Source organism: Rhincodon typus, chromosome 5, assembly GCF_021869965.1.
Source record: "Rhincodon typus isolate 14 chromosome 5, sRhiTyp1.1, whole genome shotgun sequence".
Classification (NCBI taxonomy): Eukaryota; Metazoa; Chordata; class Chondrichthyes; order Orectolobiformes; family Rhincodontidae; genus Rhincodon; species Rhincodon typus.
Window position 1 is genome coordinate 17,096,340 of NC_063336.1, and position 18,281 is coordinate 17,114,620.

The 18,281-nt window shown below is 41.0% G+C and overlaps 1 protein-coding gene across 1 annotated transcript in view; it reads right to left on the bottom strand.

Moving 5' to 3' along the window:
• Positions 1–16,461: 16,461 nt before the first annotated feature.
• Positions 16,462–18,281, bottom strand: part of LOC109927960 (acyl-coenzyme A oxidase-like protein) — a 122,143-nt gene continuing 120,323 nt past the window's right edge. The window contains exon 11 of the mRNA XM_048596861.1: positions 16,462–16,582. Coding sequence (XP_048452818.1) covers positions 16,462–16,582 — 121 coding nt within the window. The remainder of the gene's footprint in view (positions 16,583–18,281) is intronic.

The following is an 18,281-nucleotide window of genomic DNA, read 5'->3' on the forward strand; positions in this document are numbered from 1 at the left end:
CAACACCTTCTCATGTTCAACTTGGGACAATAAATACTGGTCTTGCCTGTGACACTCATAATAAGATACAGATCACCAATGATCTAAATGAATGGCAGAACAGGCTTGACAGATTAAATGGCTTACACATTTTCTTAAATGATAAGCATGAAGTAGTGATGCACCAGATGATTTAAGGTGAGATGACCTACTATAGCACATACCACAATTGATTATATTGGTCATCATGGACATGACTCCACGAACAGTCCAATTAATGCATTTCAAACAAACACTCCAGATGTAGTCAGTAATTTAGTGCAGACCATGAGGATATAGCCCAGGAGGTTTTATTGGGCAAAAGCTTCACAAATGTTTATCCTCTGAAGGAAATCTATAACACAGAAACCTTTATTTGCAGTTAAACGGACTGGGTGAAAATGTTTCAAAAAGATGCCACCTGCTGGAATTTTTCAAAGATGGCAATAGACTTTGGTTTAGAAATTTACAGAAAGACCTCTGATTTGTGAAACTTCAAAGGCCTAAGTAGCATTGGTGATAGTTCATATAGATTTTTCAGTTACATGTATAAACAGGAGAACTTAATGTTGTTAAATCGCCTGTCTGCTGGCAGTCATGGTTCTGTCTGTAGTGACTTTATAAAGTATTGGTCCAGCTCCTGATCTATATGCAAACCGCCTGAATTTGACAATAATTTACAAATTCACTTAGGGATAACAAAAAGTAACTTATTTGGACAATGGGAAAGTGCTTTCTGGTTCAACACTGACGTTCCTCTTGGGCTAAAGCGGAGGTATAGTCTTAGAATAAAGTGGATCAAAATTAAAAAAGACTTGCTTTTATCTCGGGCCTTCCACACCTTTAGAATATCCTAAAGCATTTCACAGCCAATGGAATATGTTTGAAGTGGAGTTACTTTTGTTATATCCATAACAGTTGATTTCTCCACATCAAGGTCCTACAAACAGCAATGTGTTAATGACCACAAGTTCACTTTTGTATATAGGTTGAGGGATAAATATTGGTCAGCACACAGATGTGAAGACCTGTGGCTTTGTGAAACATTTGACCTGACTCTCATTAGAAAGGGCTTGGTGCTGGAACTGCATGTTCAAGACGGCACGCCTTCAATGTTCCAGAAAAACTGAAGAACTGCGGATGCTGGAAATCAGAAACAGAAACAAAAATTTCTGGAAAAACTCATCAGGTCTGACAGGATCTGTGGAGAGAAAGGATAGTTAACATTAACTCGGTTCTAAAGAAGGGTCAATGGACCAAAAATATTAACTCTCCTTTCTCTCCACAGGTACTACCAGACCTGCCAAATTTTTCCACCAATTTCTGTTTTTGCTTCAATGTTCACCTTTTAACATCCCTTCCCATGATCACTACAAAAAATGCAAAATCTCTTAATTACCTCCACCTAAGGTAACTTGTTTCAGATGTCCTGAGAATGTGATGAGATGCCATATAAATTATACCGTTCTCAAAAACACTTCATAAAGTTTATCTAATTTGTTCAAGAATAATGAATTTGTAATTTCAAAACTGGCATACAAGAGTCCTAAATGGCACAATGAAGACTAGGTTTTTGTTCGAAATGCTGCCTTACGTCACCCTATGTACAACAGTTGTTCTCGCTGGGTATGCAGTAGCAATCTATCTGCATCATCAAATGGTACAACTAATTTCCAACTGAAAGGTGAAAATGGCATTAAATATTTCAAAAACCATTTCCATGTAATTTTCAGTACATTGCAATGATCTGCCAACATCCATTCATCTGCACTGCAAGGCATTGATCCTCATGCCAATTAATCAGGTGTAAACTAATGACTGCATCTGATAAATTCTCCAATTGATTCAGCCTCGATTCAACCACTTGGTTAAATACCAACACCAGGGCCTGCAGTAGAGCCAAATAAATGCAAACCAGGTAGACAAATGTTTGGAAACTATTATAGCCTTCAAGCTACATTAATGTTTGACTGATAACAATGTTCCATAAACTAGGCTTGTTGCAGGTTAAATCTGAAAAATAACTCCACAGGGAACTATGAAATCTTCCAGCACAGGCAACACGTCATATTCAATACTGTTCATAAAAACAAGGTTATATACTTAGGTGTGCAGAACTGTGAATTTGACCCTTCATACTTACAGTGTAGGCAAATTACCAATTTCCCTCCACTCTGACCGAGTGACCGACTGCCCTCCACTCTGACCGACTGACCGATTGCCCACCACTCTGACCGAGTGACCGACTGCCCTCCACTCTGACCGAGTGACCGATTGCCCTCCACTCTGGCTGAGTGACCGATTGCCCTCCATTCTGGCTGAGTGGGTGAGTGACCAACTGCTCTCTGTACTGAGTGAGTGTTACATCATGCTCTGAGAGCTTAGAAACCGTGACTCCACACTTCATGTTTCCTGAATTTGTAATTTATTTTAATGTTTATTACCTATACATTGATTAATATTTATTCATCTTATTTTAAACCAACAATTTTGACAGTAGTGGCTGTTTTGGCTGAGCGAAATGCAATAGCGTAGAGGTAGATTGAGAAAGCATTGATTGACAATACACAAAAAAACACTGAAATCATTGGTGACTTCAGTTTGCCTACATCTGCGCCTTCCACAAAAAAATCCTGCCACACAGGGAAAGATTGTCAGCAAATCATGCCTTTGTGACAGCATTCTCCAAATAATTCCATTCTCCAAAGACCTGCAATTAATTGTACTTCTACTACTAATCCAGTTCCCCTTGGAAATTTATTATTGAATCTTCTTAAACAAGCATTTCAGACGGTGACTGTCAAATCTCTGCGTGTGAAATTTTACTTCATCATTTTGCCTCCAATTATTTTGTCAATTACTTTATATCCATGTCCTCATGGATCCTTTTAGATCCTTTTACCACTGCAGCTATTTCCTTTATAAATCTTTCATTATTCTAATTACAATTAAATCTGCCCTTGCCAGCTCCAAATGTTAGTTTCTCCTGTCTTTCCATGTTACTCAAGGTTTTCATCTATTTCCATTCCTTTGACACTCCACTGAATACTCTCATAGGCCGCAACACCTCAAAGTGTGACCCGGAACTGCGCACAGGTCTAACTAGAGTTTTATAAAATCTCAACATAACTTCTTTGTTTTGGATGCTATTTTCTCTATAAAGCCAAGGATTTCTTCTGTAGAATTTTAAGTTTTTTGAACTTGTCCTGCCAATTTCAGATATATATATGCCTAGATCTTGCTACTCTTGTACTCTCTTTAAAATTGCACCCTTTACTTTATAGTGTTTAGCTTCATTCTTCAAACCAGAATGAATCATCTCACGTTCCAAACTGGTTTAGCCTTTGAGTCAGTTTGTTTCACAAGACTTAAGGTTTAGCTTAATAAAATGTTAATTTATATAGTACATCGCATGACCTCAGTGCATCTACCAGAAAGTACTTTTGAAGTGTAGTCATTGTTTTAATGCAGACAATGCAGCAATTTGCACACTGGAAGGTCCCAGAAACACTAGAGAGATGTTGGTCAGACAATCTGTTTCTCAGGTGATCACTTTGCACAACATCTCCATTTGGACCAAAAGCATGATTCCCAACTTTCAACTGTTGATCATTTCAATTCTCCACTTTTTTCCTTTCTGTCCATGGTCCATGGACAACATGGTCTGTCAGATTTCCAGTGAAGCTCCTCGCAAGCAAAAGGAAAAACACTTTATCATTTGACTCAGCTTTCTATCATCTTCTGGACTCAATATCAGGTTCAACAACTTTAAATCATAACCTCTACATTAGTCTGTGTTTCTTTTAATCTATTTTTTTGTTTTGTTTTGCTGGGCTTGTTTTGTCTCACCTCTCTCTTCATCCCTTCATGTTGCATTCAGATGACTTTATTTTGCCATTCACACCTCAGTTGGTCACAAACTTGGTTTCTTCTCTATATTCATTCCCACTCTCTTCGGCTGTTGCATCATGAACTCCATTACTCTTTAACCTCACCTGGCCTCCAACCTATCACTTATACATTGATTAATATTTATTCATCTTATTTTAAACCAACAATTTTGACAGTAGTGGCTGTTTTGGCTGAGAAAAATGCAATAGCGTAGAGGTAGATTGAGAAAGCATTGATTGATGCTTTCTCAATCGCCCTTTCAATGCTGCTAATCAGTATTAATATGCACACAGCCGTTCTGTTTGCTCTCTCCCCAATTTCCGTTGGCTTAAAATTTCTTGTATTTCTATCTTTCTCCAGTTCCGATGAAAGGTCATTTCAAACAGAAATGTTGCTTGAACTGGGAAGTGTTTCCAGCATCCACAATTTTAGCCTTTAAATAGTTTCTGATATTGATTTAATGATAAATAATGGTGAGGACACAGAGTAGAAAGGCCTGCTTCTCTTTTTCCTTCTACCATGGAATGTGGACATCACTGGCTAGGCCAATGTTTATTGCTCATCCCTCATTGCTTTTGAGAAGGTGGTGGAGAGGTCCCTTTCTCTTTGAACTGCTGCAGTCCTTGGGGTGTACAGACACCCACAGTGCTGTTAGGAAGGAAGTTTCAGGACTTCAACCCAGTGACAGTGAAGGAATTGCATTTAGTTCCAAATGAGGATCATGACTGGCTTGGAAGGGAACTTGTTGCTGATCCCATACATGTGCTGTCCTTGTCCTTCTAGGTGTAGAGGTCATAGGTCCAGAAGATGCTACTGAAGGTGACTTGAGTTGCAACATGAAGATGATATACACTGCTTACAACATGCATCAGTAGTTAAGGCATAGAATGGTGAAGGTGTTATTTGGGTGCCAATCAAGCAAGCTACTTTGTCCTGGATGGCGTCAGACTTATAAGCATTGTAGAAGATGCACCCAACCAGGCATGTGGAGAGGAATTCATCACATACCTGATTTGCGCCTAGTAGAGGGTGGACAGGATTTGAAGGATCAGGAGGAAAGAGTTACTCACTGCAGTTACATTTCACATTTCTCACATCACAATTCTCAGAACTGAGAGTCAACTGATAAGATGGTAAATGGTCTGGTTGGATTTGTCCTGCTGTTTGTGGACAGGACATACTTGGGCACATTTCCACATGGCCAGGTAGCTGCCTGCATTGTGATTGTACTGGAATAGCTTCGCTAGGCACTCAGCTAGCCCTGGAGTGCTATTGCAACAATGTAGCCAGGACCAAAAGCTTTTGTAGTAACCAGCGCCTTCAGCCATTGATTTTACATTGAATGAATCAAACTTGTTGAGAATTGGCATCTTTTATGCAGGAGACTGAGATTAAGTGTTCACTCAGCACTTCTGGCTGAAGATGCTTGCAAATGCTTCAACTTTGTCTTTTCCACTGATGTACTGGGCTCCCCTATCATTTAGGATGGAAATACTGGTGGAAAGTCCACTTCTTGTCAGTTGTTTAATTGTCCATTACTGTTCACAGCTGTACGTGGCAGGAGTACAGAGCTTAGATCTGATCCTTTGGTTATGGATCGCTTAGCTCTGTGTATCACTTACAGTGTATACTGTTTTGTAGCTTCATCAGATGACATTGCACGTTTAGATATGTCTGATACTATGTCTGCACTCTCCGTTAAACCAGGATCGATCCCCTGACTTGATGGCAATGGTTGAGTGGGGGATATGCCAGACCATAAGGTAGCAGATTGTATTGGAGTACAATTCTGCTGCTGTTAATGGCCCACAGCACCTCATGGATGCCCAGTCTTGAGTTGCTAGATCTATTTAAAATCAATCTCATTCAGCACAGTGGTAGTACCACACAACACAATGAAAAGTATCCTCAGTATAAAGGTCAAACCTCATCTCAAGAAAGACTGTGCAGTGGTTACTCCCACTGACATTGTCATGGGCAGATGCATCAGCAACAGGTAAATTGGTGAGGACAAGGTCAAGTACATTCATCCCTCTTACTGGCTCCTTCACTATATGTGGTAGAGCCAGTTGAGGAGCTCTGCCCTTTAAGACTCGACCAGCTTGGTCAGTGGGGGTGCTGCTGAATCCCTCTTGGTGATGAACATTGAAGTCTCCCTCCCAGAGTACATTCTGTGTCTATGCCAGACTCAGTGCTTCTTCCAAATGGAATTCAACATGGAGGAGTACAGATTAATCTGCTGAAGTGGGACAGTTAATGGTAACAAGCTGAAGACTTTCTTGACCATGTTTGACTTGATGCCATGAGATTTCATGATGTCCAACGTCAATGTTGAGGATTCCTAGGGCAACCCCCTCCCAAGAATACCACTGAGCTGTCATTTCTGCTGTGACTGTCCTGCCAGTGAGTTTATCCTGTCTTCTTCAAGCAGTGCGATGAGGTATTTTACATACACCCGAGAGCCTGAATTATGCTTCCCAAATGAATTTTGGCTTTCCCCGCTACTGTCCAGCTCAGACATCTACTATTCAAATTGATCTATGTGTGAAGAACTTTCAGTCATCAGTTCTATATTTGTGTTCCAGAGTTCTGAGGGCTTATCCTTTCTGTACCACTGAGTACCTGATCTAACTCGACCAAGTCTCCTCTTAGCAGTTTCAAGGCTTAAAATCCCAGGTTCTCATTGCTCACACTTCAGTCCATGGACACAATGATTAGAAGTTGTTAGTAACAGCATTTCACCCTGTGTACGGTGCTTTCTCTAAAGCATAATTCCCCTAATCTGATGAGTCCAAACTATTCTACAACAGGAGAAACGAAACTGCATTTATAGATAGGGCGTCATAACACTGAGTAAATTGTTGGAACTGCAAGTTGACAAGTCCCTAGGTCCTGATGGATTTCATCCTAGGATCTTAAGAGAAGTAGCCAGTGATATAGTTGATGCTTTGGCTTTAATTTTGCAAAACTTATTAGATTCAGGGAAGGTTCCTTTTATTTGGAAAGTAGACCATGTAATTCTTTATTCAAAAAGGGAGGGGGCCAGAAAGTGGGAAATTACAGTCCGGATAGTTTGACATCTGTCATAGGGGAAATGTTGGAGCCTGTTATTAAAGACACTCGGACAAGTTCAAGATAATCAGGCAGGGCCAATATGGTTTTGTCAAAGGGAATTCATGTTTAACCACTTCATTGGAATTCTTTGATGAAGCAACTTGTGCCACAGATAAAGGCGAACTAGTATATGTATTGTGTTTGGATTCCCAGAAGTCATTTGATAAAATGTTACATCAAAGGTTATTGCAGAAATTAAAAGTTCACGATGAAGGGGTTAAAATTTTGGCATGGATAGAAGACTGGCTTGCTAATAGGAAGCAGTGAGTAGGAATAAGTGGGTCTTTTTCAGGCTGGCAGGATGCCATGAGTGCTGTGCCACAGGGGTTGGTGCTGGGGCCTCAATTCTTCACAATTTATGTAAGTGATTTGGATGAAGAGATCGAAGACATGGTAGTTAAATTTGCTGATGACAGAGAGTTAGATAGGAGAATGGGTTGTGAAGTGGAAATTTTGAGACAAAAAATGTAGATAGGTTAAGTGAGTGAGCAAAGATCCGGCCAAAGAAGTACAATGTGAGAAAATGTAAAATTGTCTACTTTAGCTGAAAGAGTAAACAAGAAGCATATTATCTAAATGGTGAAAGAATGTACAGAGAACTGGGTGTCCTATGCATGAATCGCAGAAGGTTAGTACGCAGGTAGAGTAAGTAATCAGGAAGTCAGGGAGGGTTGGACATAGGATGAAACCGTGTCTGGGGAGATGTTAAAACTGGTGAATTCCATGTTATGTCCGATCCTCCCTCTCATCCCCGCCTCCTTGACCTGCCACAACCTGTCCGTCTTCTCTCCCACCTATCTGCCCCACCCATCCCACTGACCAATCCCCACCACTCCCTATCTCATTCACCTATCACCATTCCACCTACCTTCCCCAGCCCCAGCCCTCTTCTCTCTATTTATTTCCCAGCGCCCTTCTCCCTCCCCATTTCTGAAGAAGGGTCCTGACCCAAAATGTCAACTTTCCTGCTCCTCTGATGCTGCCTAGCCTACTGTGTTCCTCCAGCTCCAAACAAATCCAAAGTTCTCTGGATGACAACGGAGGTAGAAATTAACATTAGAAAGAAAAGCTGTGCTTTTGACTGGTATAAGGCAGAAAATACAATTGGGAATCACGAGGAATACTGAAGGGTTAGATGGAGGCGAGAAAGCAAATAAGAGAAGCAAAGAAGAATAATGAGAAAAGATTAGCAGCTAACATAAAGGGAAATCCCAAAGTCAATCAATAGGCATGTAAACAGTAAGAGAGTGGTTAGTGGAGGAGCAGGGCTGATCAGAGACCAAAAAGGGGATTTACAGATGGAGGGAAGGGGCATGGCCAAGGTGTTAAATGATACTTTGCATTTGTCTTTATAAAAAAGGCGGAAGTTGCCCAGGCCATGGTGAGAGAGAAGGAAACGTCTGTCACTAGAAGGGATCAAAGTTAATAAGAAGAAATCTTGGATAGACTGTTGGCAATTAAAGTTAACAAAGCACGAGGGCAAGATGAGATGCGTCCAAGGATGTTGAAGCACATGAGAGTGGAAATTGTGGAAGCACTGGCCATAGCTTTCAGTCTTCCCTGGACTGAGGAAAGGCGCCAGAAGAATGGGAAACCTTACGGCCTCGTTCAAGAAAGTTTATAACCTTAAGACTGAGGCAGCACGGTGGCTCAGTTGTTCGGACTTCTGTCTCATAGTGCCAGGGACCAGCGTTCAATTCCAGCCTTGAGCAATTGTTTGGAATTTGCACATTCTCCTCTGTGTCTGTGTGCATTTCCCCTGGATGCTCCGGTTTCCTCCCATAGTCCAAAGATGTACAAGTTTGGTGGATTGGCCACGCTAATTTGGCCAGAGTGTCCGGGGATGTGCAGGCTAGGTGTACTAGCCATGGTAAATGCAGGGTTACAGGGATAGGGTATGGTGGTGAGTCTGGGCGGGTTGCTGTTCAGTGGGTCAGTGTAGACTCAATGGGCTGAATAGCCTGCTTCCTTGCTGTAGGGATTTTATGATAATCCCAGCAATTACAGACCAGTTAGTTTAACTTCAGTAGTGGGAAACTTCTAGAAAAAAAATCAGGATAGAATTAGTAGTCACATGGGTTAATTAGAAAGAATCAGCACAGATTTCTAAAGTGGAAATTGTGTTTGACTAACTTGCTTTTTAAAGAGATAACTGAAAGGCTCAATAAGGGTAAGTTTGTTGAGATAATATACATGGATTTTCAGAAGGCATTTGACACAGTGTCACGCAATAGACATGTGAGGAAGGTCATGGCATAAAATGGATAGTATAAACATGGATGCAAAATTGGTTGAGTGAAAGGAAACAGGGAAGGAAGGGAGAGCAGGCGAGGGTTGGGGGCGGTGGTGGTTAGGGGTTGACCAATGCCTGTAGATTGTTATTTGACTTATACTCCCACTGTCAGTTCAAAAGCAGACAGGACAGATACCTTCAATCAGGTGATTAATGAAGGCCTTTAAAAGCTGCAGTCCATCTGCATGCAAGTGTGTCAAAACTGAGCTTGTCCAGGTAATGCAGTCAGTTTCATACAATAAAAAACATACAAGAATTGTAATGTCCACAGGCAACTGAGAATTTAGGACAATGAACAAAGAATTTGGTGAATCAAATTCCATCAGAGAGGATCTTATATTCTGAACACACATAACCAACTCGGTACATTTGAAGGGACAGTACAGGGGTTCAGACTGAAACCAACAGCAAATCAAGAGACACATAAAAATATGAGATCCTTGGATCTCCATGGTTCAAACTTAATGGTTTCTGAATTTAACAGCTGGTTGCAAGTTAACTGTACACGAACAGTTGGTGCCAGTTCATCAAGTTAGATGGAAAAATATGGAACCAAAAGCAGAGATTCACCAGAATAGCAGCAGCAATGAGCAACTTAAATTTTGCAGCTAGATTGAAGAAGCTGAGGCTGCTCTTAGAGCAGAGAAGGTTAAATGAGATACAAATAATGCTCCAAATAAATAGTGGCCTTTGATTGAATGAATGGGAAGAAACTGCACTAGCAATTGGGTCAGTAACCTTGGTATGCAGATTTAAGCGCATTGACAAAAGAACCAGTGGGATGCTGAGGAGAATAGTTATGATTTGAAATACACTGCATGAAGTGTGATGTAAGCAGCTTCAATGGAAAATATCAAATGGAGAAGGAACAATATAGAAGACTGGTAGGCTGGGACAAATGCGCTGTGTGATTTTATGGAAAAAGTTACAATGAACACTTTACACTTGAAAATGCATGAAGCAGTAGAATTTGTTGATTTGTGACCACAAGAAGATTCAACTTTGACTCATTGTCAGAAGAGTTCATGTACCCAAGAGACATGGAGAAACCGAATACATTTCACTCTGGGCTGAGCCTACATACTCAGACCACCTGACTCAACAGCAGCATCAGGGCACTTGAGAATAAATCATCAGCCCACTTTATGGTCTCATGGCCTTTTGGTTCAAAGTGTACTAAAGACAGTGAGAAGGATAAGTACATAAGAACTATGAGCAGGAGTAGGCAATCCAGCCCCTTGAGCTTGCTCCACCATTTAATGCGATCATGGCTGATCACATCTTGGTCTCAACTCCACTTTCCTGCCTGCTCCCATAACCTTTTAACCCATTACTAATTAAAAATATATCTCCTCCTTAAATTTATTCAGTCCACAGTGTTGCCGAACAAAGAGACCTAGGGGTGAAGGTGCACAGTTCCTTGAAAGTGGAGTTGCCAGTAGACAGGGTGGTGAAGAAGGTGTTTGGCACATTGGTCAGATCATTGAGTACAGAAGTTGGGACATCATGTTATGAATAGCACTGGACATTGGTGCGACCGCTTTTTTAGATTAGAATCCCTACAGAGTGGAAACAGGCCCTTTGGTCCAACAAGTCCACACTGATCCTCAGAGCATCCCACCCAGACACATCCCCCTATAACCCACCTAATCTACACATCTCTGAACAATATGGGCAATTTAGCATGGCCAATCCACCTAACCTGTACATCTTTGGACTGTGGAAGGAAACCGGAGCACCCGGAGGAAACCCACGCAGACATGGGGAGAATGTGCAAACTCCACACAGACAGTTGCCTGAGGGTAGAATCGAACCTGGGTCCCTGACACTGTGAGGCAGTAGTGCTAACTACTGAGCCACTGTGCTGCCCCAAATACTATATTCAGTTCTGGTCTCCCTGCTATAGAAAAAGATGTTGTTAAACTTGAAAGGGTTGAGAAAGGATTTACAAGGATGTTGCTGGGTTTGAAGGGTTTAACTCATAGGGAGCAGCCAGGACTCTTTTTGTTGGAGCATCAGAGACTGAGGGGTAACCTTATACGGAGGTTTATAAAATCATGAAGGACATGGAGATGAATAATTAAGGTCTTTTTCCCAGGGTAGGGGAGTCCAAAATTAGAAGGCATAGGTTTAAGGTGAGAAGGAAAAGATTTAAAAGGGTCCTAAGGGGCAACTTTTTCATGCAGCAGATTGTGCGTGTATGGAATGAGCTGCCAGAGGAGTTGGGGGAGGCAGATACGATTACAACATTTAAAAGGCATCTGGGTGGGTACACGAATAGGAAGCATGAAGCAGGATATGGGCCAAATGCTGGCAAATAAGACTAGATCAGTTTAGGATATCTGGTTGGCGAATTGGACTGAAGGGTCTGGTTCCGTGCTTATGACTCTAAGACTTACACTGTGGGGTATTGAATTTCATAGATTGCCGGCTCTTTGAGAGAAATAATTTCTCCTCATCTCAGTTATAAATCTATTACCTTATCCTAAAACTATGACGTCTCATTTAGATTGCCCTACAGTCTAGGCCTAAACTCCTTCATCTTTCCTCATAAGACAAGCCTTTCTGGAATTAATTTAATGAACATTCTCTGAACTGCCTCCAATGCAGTTACATCCTTTCTGAAGTAAGGAGACTAAAACTGCATGCAGTACTCCAGATGTGATGTCACCAATGTCTTGTATGATTGTTCCAATACTTCCCTACTTTTATACTCCATTCCTCTAGCAATAAATGCCAAGATTCTATTTGCATTCCTTATTATCTGTTTTACCTGCGTACTAACTTTCTGTGACTCATTCATAAGAACACCTAGATCTTTCTGGAGTGAAGCATTTTAAATTTCTCTCTCTATGTAGATAATAGGATGCTTTTTTATTCTTCAGACAAAAATGGATAACCTAACGCTTACCCTTGTTAAACTCTAAATGTCAAATTTTGGCCCAACTGCATGGAGGCAGTTCAGAGAAGGTTCACTAAATTAAGTTGAAAGGCTTGTTTTGAGGAGACATTGAGCAGTTTAGGTCTATATTTGCCAGAGTTTAGAAGGATGAGAGTGGATATAATTGACATATATAAATACTACGCTGTTCATTTGCCCTCCCTTCCAAAATGAACAACTTCACATTTTCCCACATTATATTCCATCTGTCAAATTTTTGTCCACTTTCTTAATGCACCAATATTTCTCTGTAAACTGTTTGTATCTTACAACTCGCCTTTCTGTCTATTTTTTGTCACCTGCAAATTTGGCTACTTGCTTCCTTCCTCCAAGTCAACATTCGGTTTTGTCGACAAGATACCCAGTAGACAGTGAGAAGTCATCAAATTCTATCTTTTGTTTTTAGTCTCTTGGACAATAATGTGTTTGTGTTTCTTTTGCCCCTTTTTTAATAGAATCATCCCAGCATACACTGTTGTGTTTTGTGTTGAGCAAGTGTGTCCGTGTTTGGTATTAGTTATAATTACACACTAATGCTCGGATGTTAACCAGTGTTTGGCAATTGCTTTATGAATAAGATTTATATTAGAATAAAGACATTATTTTGAGGTCACTGCAGAGTCTGGTAAAATGCACTTTTATTCTGTATAGTAGCAGAAGAGGGAATTTATTGGTCATTTTGGTGTTTCAATTGACACATTTGTACTAATGGTTTGACTGATGGCGTAGTGAAGCTTGATTATCAATACATTCCTCCCATCACAATCATTAAATCTGTCATATGGAAAATACTGTAAGCGAGAAAGGTGATAAAGCAGGGCATTTAGAAAAGTTCAAGGTAATCACACAGATTCAACATAGTTTTGTGAAAAGGAAATTACATGTAACTAATTTATTTGAATTCTTAGAAAAGTAACCAGTGCTGTGGATAAAGGGGAACCAATTAATGCACTGTACTTTGATTTCCAGAAGGTATTTAATAAGGAGACACGTCAAAAGTTATTTCAGATAATAAAGGGTCATGATGTAGGCAGTAATTGGCATGAATAGAAGAATGACTCGCTGACAGAAAACAGTGAGTAAGCATAAATGGGTCTTTTTCCGTGCTGGCAAGATCTAATGCGCAGTGTACTACAGTGAACTGCTGCGCTTCGAACTTTTTACAATTCATCTGAAATACGTGGATGAATGGAACCTAGGTATGGTGGGTAAATTTGCTGATGAATAGGTAGCAACAGGTAGAAAATAGCAGGTATAAAAACAAGTTGTAAAGAGGTCAGAAAGGAATATAGATATGTTAAGATAGTGGGCAGATATATGGCAAATGGAGCATAATGTGGGAAAATGCAAAACTGTCATTTTGGCAGGAAGAATTAAAAAAGAATATTTTCAAAATGGTGAGACATTGGCAAGCTCTGAAATGCAGAGGAATCTGAGTGTTTTAGTACATAAATTGCAAAACATTTCTCTGCAGGTAGAGCAAGCAATTTGGCAAGCAAATAGAATGTTATCGCTTATTGGGAGGATAATTGAATAGAAAAGTAGGGAGGTTATGCTTCAATTATATTGTGTGCTGGTGAGACTACTTCTGGAGTACAGTGTACAGTACTCGTCTCCTTATTTAAGGAAGGATCCAAATGCAGTGGAAGCAGTTCTGAGAAGGTTTACCAGATGACTGTCTGGTATGCAAAGGGTGTCTTATGGGGAAAGGTTGGACAGACTTGGTTTGTACCTGCTGGAATTTTAGAAGAGATAAAGATAACCTGATTGAAACATACAAGATCCCAAGGGGTCTTGACAGAGTAGATGGAACGTCACTGCAGGAGCTCCTCAGTGTCGTGTCCTAGACCCAATGTTCAATTGCTTCATCAATGACTTTCCCTCCATCACAAGATCAGGAGCAGGGATGTTCACTGGCCAATGGGCAATGTTCAGCACCATTTCTGACACCTCAGATCTGAAGTAGTATGTCTCTATATGCAGCAAGACTTATACAACATCTAGGCTTGGGCTGACATGTGGGAAGTAACACGTGGAAGGCAATGACCATTTCCAATAAGACAGAACAGAAACATCTCCCCTTGACATTCAACAGAATTGTCACTGCTGAAACCCTACAATAAATATGCTTAGGGTTTGCAGTGACCAAAAACTGAACTGAGCCAGCCATATCAATTCTGTGGCTACAACAGTGGGTCAAAGGTTGGCAATTTTGGAGTCTGTAATTCACATTCCAACTCCCCAAAGCCTGGCCACCATCTACAAGCAATAAGTCAGGGAAGTGATGGAGTACTGTCCAATGGATGAGTGCAGCTCCAAAAACACTCAAGTAGCTTAATACCATCCAGGTCAAAGTGGCCTGCTTGGTTGGCTCCCCATCCACCACCAATGCAGAGTGTCAGCAGTACGTATGATCTACAAGACGCACTGCAGTCACTTAGCAAGGATTTTCTGACAGCACCTTCTAAGCTCATGACCTCTACCACCTAGAAGGACATGAGAAGTAAATGCATGGGAACACCACCAACTGCAAATTATTTTCCAAACATCTCACCGTCCTGACTTGGAAACATATCACTGTTCCTTCATTGTCACCAGGTCAAAATCCTGGAACTCCCCCCTTAACAGCATTGTATTTCCCTATACCCCATGAACTGCCCCTGTTCAAGAACAAAGGTCACCATCACTTTTTCTAGGGCAATTGGGATGTTCAATAAATGCTGGCCCAGCCTGTAACACCAAAGTCCCACAAATGAATAACCAAAAAGGATGTATTTTTTTGTGGGGAAACCCAGAACTAGGAGTCATCATTTTAAAATACAAGACAAGCTGCTAAAGGAGAGAAATTTTCTCTCAGAGATTCATGAGTCTTTGGAACTCACATCTTCGAAAGTCTGTGGAAGAAGAATCTTTGAACATTGTTGAATCAGAAATGGATCGGTTCTGAATTGACTTCATTTATTATTGTCACGTATCGAGCTTCAATGAAAAGTATTGCTTTGCGTGCTAATCAGACAAATCATACCTTACATAAGTACATCAGGGTAATAGAACAGAATGCAGAATATCGTGTTACAGCTACAGTGAAGGTGCAGAGAAAGGTCAACTCTAATATATGAGAGGTCCGTTCATAAGTCTGAAAGGCATGGTGGCACAGTGGTTAGCACTACTGCCTCACAGTGCCAGGGCCCCGGGTTTGATTCCACTTTCGGGCGCCTGTCTGTCTGGAGTTTGCACATTCTCCCTGTGTCTGTGTGGGTTTCCTCCCACAGTGTAAAGATGTGCAGGCTAAGTGGATTGGTCATGCTAAATTGCCCATAGTGTTCAGGGATGTGTAGATGGGTTACAGGTAATAGGTCTGGGTGGGATGCTGTGAGTGTTGGTGTGAACTTGTTGGGCTGAAGGGCCTGTTTCCACACTGTAGGAATTGTATGACTCTATGAACAGCAGGGAAGAAGCTGCTCAAGCTGTTGTTTTGTGTTTTCAAAGTTTTGTATCTTCTGCCCGATGGAAAAGGGGCAAGAGGTTATAACCGAGGTGGGAGACATCTTTGATTAAGTTTGCTGCTTTCCCAAGGCAGCGGGAAGTGTACACAGAGTCAATGGAAGGAAGGCTGGTTTTCGTGATGGGCTGCATTCACAACTTCCTGTAATTTCTTGTGGGTCTTGGACAGAGCAGTTGCCATACCAAGCTGTGAAGCATATGAACAGAGATAGTAGGAACTTCAGAAAGAAGGGTCCAGACCCGAAACATCAGCTTTCCTGCTCTTCTGATGCTACCTGGCCTGCTGTGTTCATCCAGCTCTACACCTTGTTATCTCAAGCATCTGAATAGGTTGTTCAGGGCAAGGGTGTGATGTGGATTGGACTTAGAATCAGATCAAGAATGATCTGATAAAATGGCATAGAGGTTTCCCTGGCCAAATGGTCTACTCCTAGTTCATTTGCTCATATCTCCATTTGTGAACATGTCAACATTAGTAGGGGATGCTGGGAGTACACGAGAGTGGTCAACATTTGCAGGAATTTGTGTGATCGACTTAACATTTGCGGCAGGTACCCTCAGGATGGTGTTCACACTTGAAAAGGGGTCTTCATCAGTATGTCACTATTTGTCCTGCATAGAAAAGCTTTCCACATTGTTTTTAAACATATGGCTTTTGCTTTGCATACAGACAAAGACAACAGGAAATGAAACAAGTTTCCTACCTGCTTGTAAAAGTCAGAGCAAGTGAGGCAGCGAGGTGCGGCATCAGTCGAAGGTACTGGGTCTGGTGCTCAATGATTTTCACCTCTTCTTTGTCTTTAGGTCCAAATTGCCTCCGGCTAATTTTAAAAACAAAGGAGACAGAGTGCAAGATTAACAAAACATTACATCAAACTTGTCTAGTAGCTCAGTGACTGCAAAATATAAATGTCTGCATATAATAACATAATAGGTTACAGTCAGGACAGAGATCTGGTGCTGCCAAACTTCATTCACTAATGTTCCTGTGAAGTATTTTGGGGACACCTTACTACATAAAAGGCAGCATATAAATGGAAAAGGCAGTTGTTGTTGAGAGGATTGGATAATTTCTCTGTCAATCACAATACTGAGATTAATTTTAGGCATACAATTAGTATTGCAACTATTCTCCGCTCAATGCACTTTGATGGAGAGGTTATCGTGCTATTTCTGAGACTTTGCAGTAGTTCCAGTCATAAGTTCAGAGACTGCTTTTAAAACGATATGTTCCTCCAACTCATTGGTCAGCAAAAGGTCAATATTCAGTCAAGGAAACAATTATATCAATGAACAGAGATCAATAACGTTTGAGAGGAAAAGGAAAACCAAAGAATATGAAATCATGGATATCTAAATAAATACTGAAAAGGAAGAATATCTATCAATATCTGTAAAAACAAATTAATAAATTTAATATCATGGATGTGGTCTTGCATATTCTGTTTTATGATAAGAGTTCCAAATTGTCAGCAGTTGAACAATGATACTGTCAAGCATAACTTTGTAAAGTCCATGTGAAGATGGGAAAGAATCTCTTTCCATTAATTATGAACAGGAATGGTTTATTTTACTGATAGCAAGCTTTCCAGCTTGCTAATTAGTAACAATGAGAAATTAATTTGCGTAACATTTTTTAAGCAATTCACCGACCAGCATTTATTACCCATCCCTAACTGTCTTTGAGAAAGTGGTTCTCCGCAGTCCATTTGGTGTAGATGCACCGACAGTATTGTTAGGAAGGGAGTTCCAGGATTTTGATCCAATGACACTGACAAAACAACAATATATTTCCAAGTCAGGATGGTGCATGGTTTGGAGGGGAACTTGCAGGTGGTGACGTTCCCAAGTATTTGCTGCCCTTGTCCTTCTGGATGGAAGTGGTCATGGGTTTGGAAGGTGCTGCCTAGGGAGCCTTGGTGAATTTCTGCAGGGCACTTTGTTGATTTGTACACACTGCTGCTGCCAAGTGTCGATGGTGGAGGGAGTGGATGTTTGTGGATGTGGTACTAAGCAGGCTGCTTAATCCTGGATGGTGTCAACCTTCTCAAGTACTGTTGGAGCTGCACTCATCCGGGCAAGTGGGGAGTATTCCATCATACTCCTGACTCATGCCTTGTGGGCAGGCTTTGAAGAGTCAGGAGGTGGATTACTTGTTACAAGATTCCTAGCCTTTAACCTGCTCTTGTAGCCACAATACTTAAATGGATAGACCAGTTCAAATTCTCATTAATTCTAACCCCTGGATGTTGATAGTGGAGCATTTGGTGATAATGATGTTGTTAGATATCAAGGGATGATTGCTAGATTCTCTTTCTTGTTGGAGATGGTCACAACCTGACCCTTGTGCGGTGCGAATGTTTCTTGCTAATTGTCTTACTTGCATATTGTCCAAGTCTTGCTGCATTTGGACATGGACTGCTTCAGTATCTGAGGAATTGTGAATGGTGCTGAATATTGTGTGTTGATCAATGAACATCCCTACTTCTGACCTTATGATGATGGAAGGTCATTGATAAA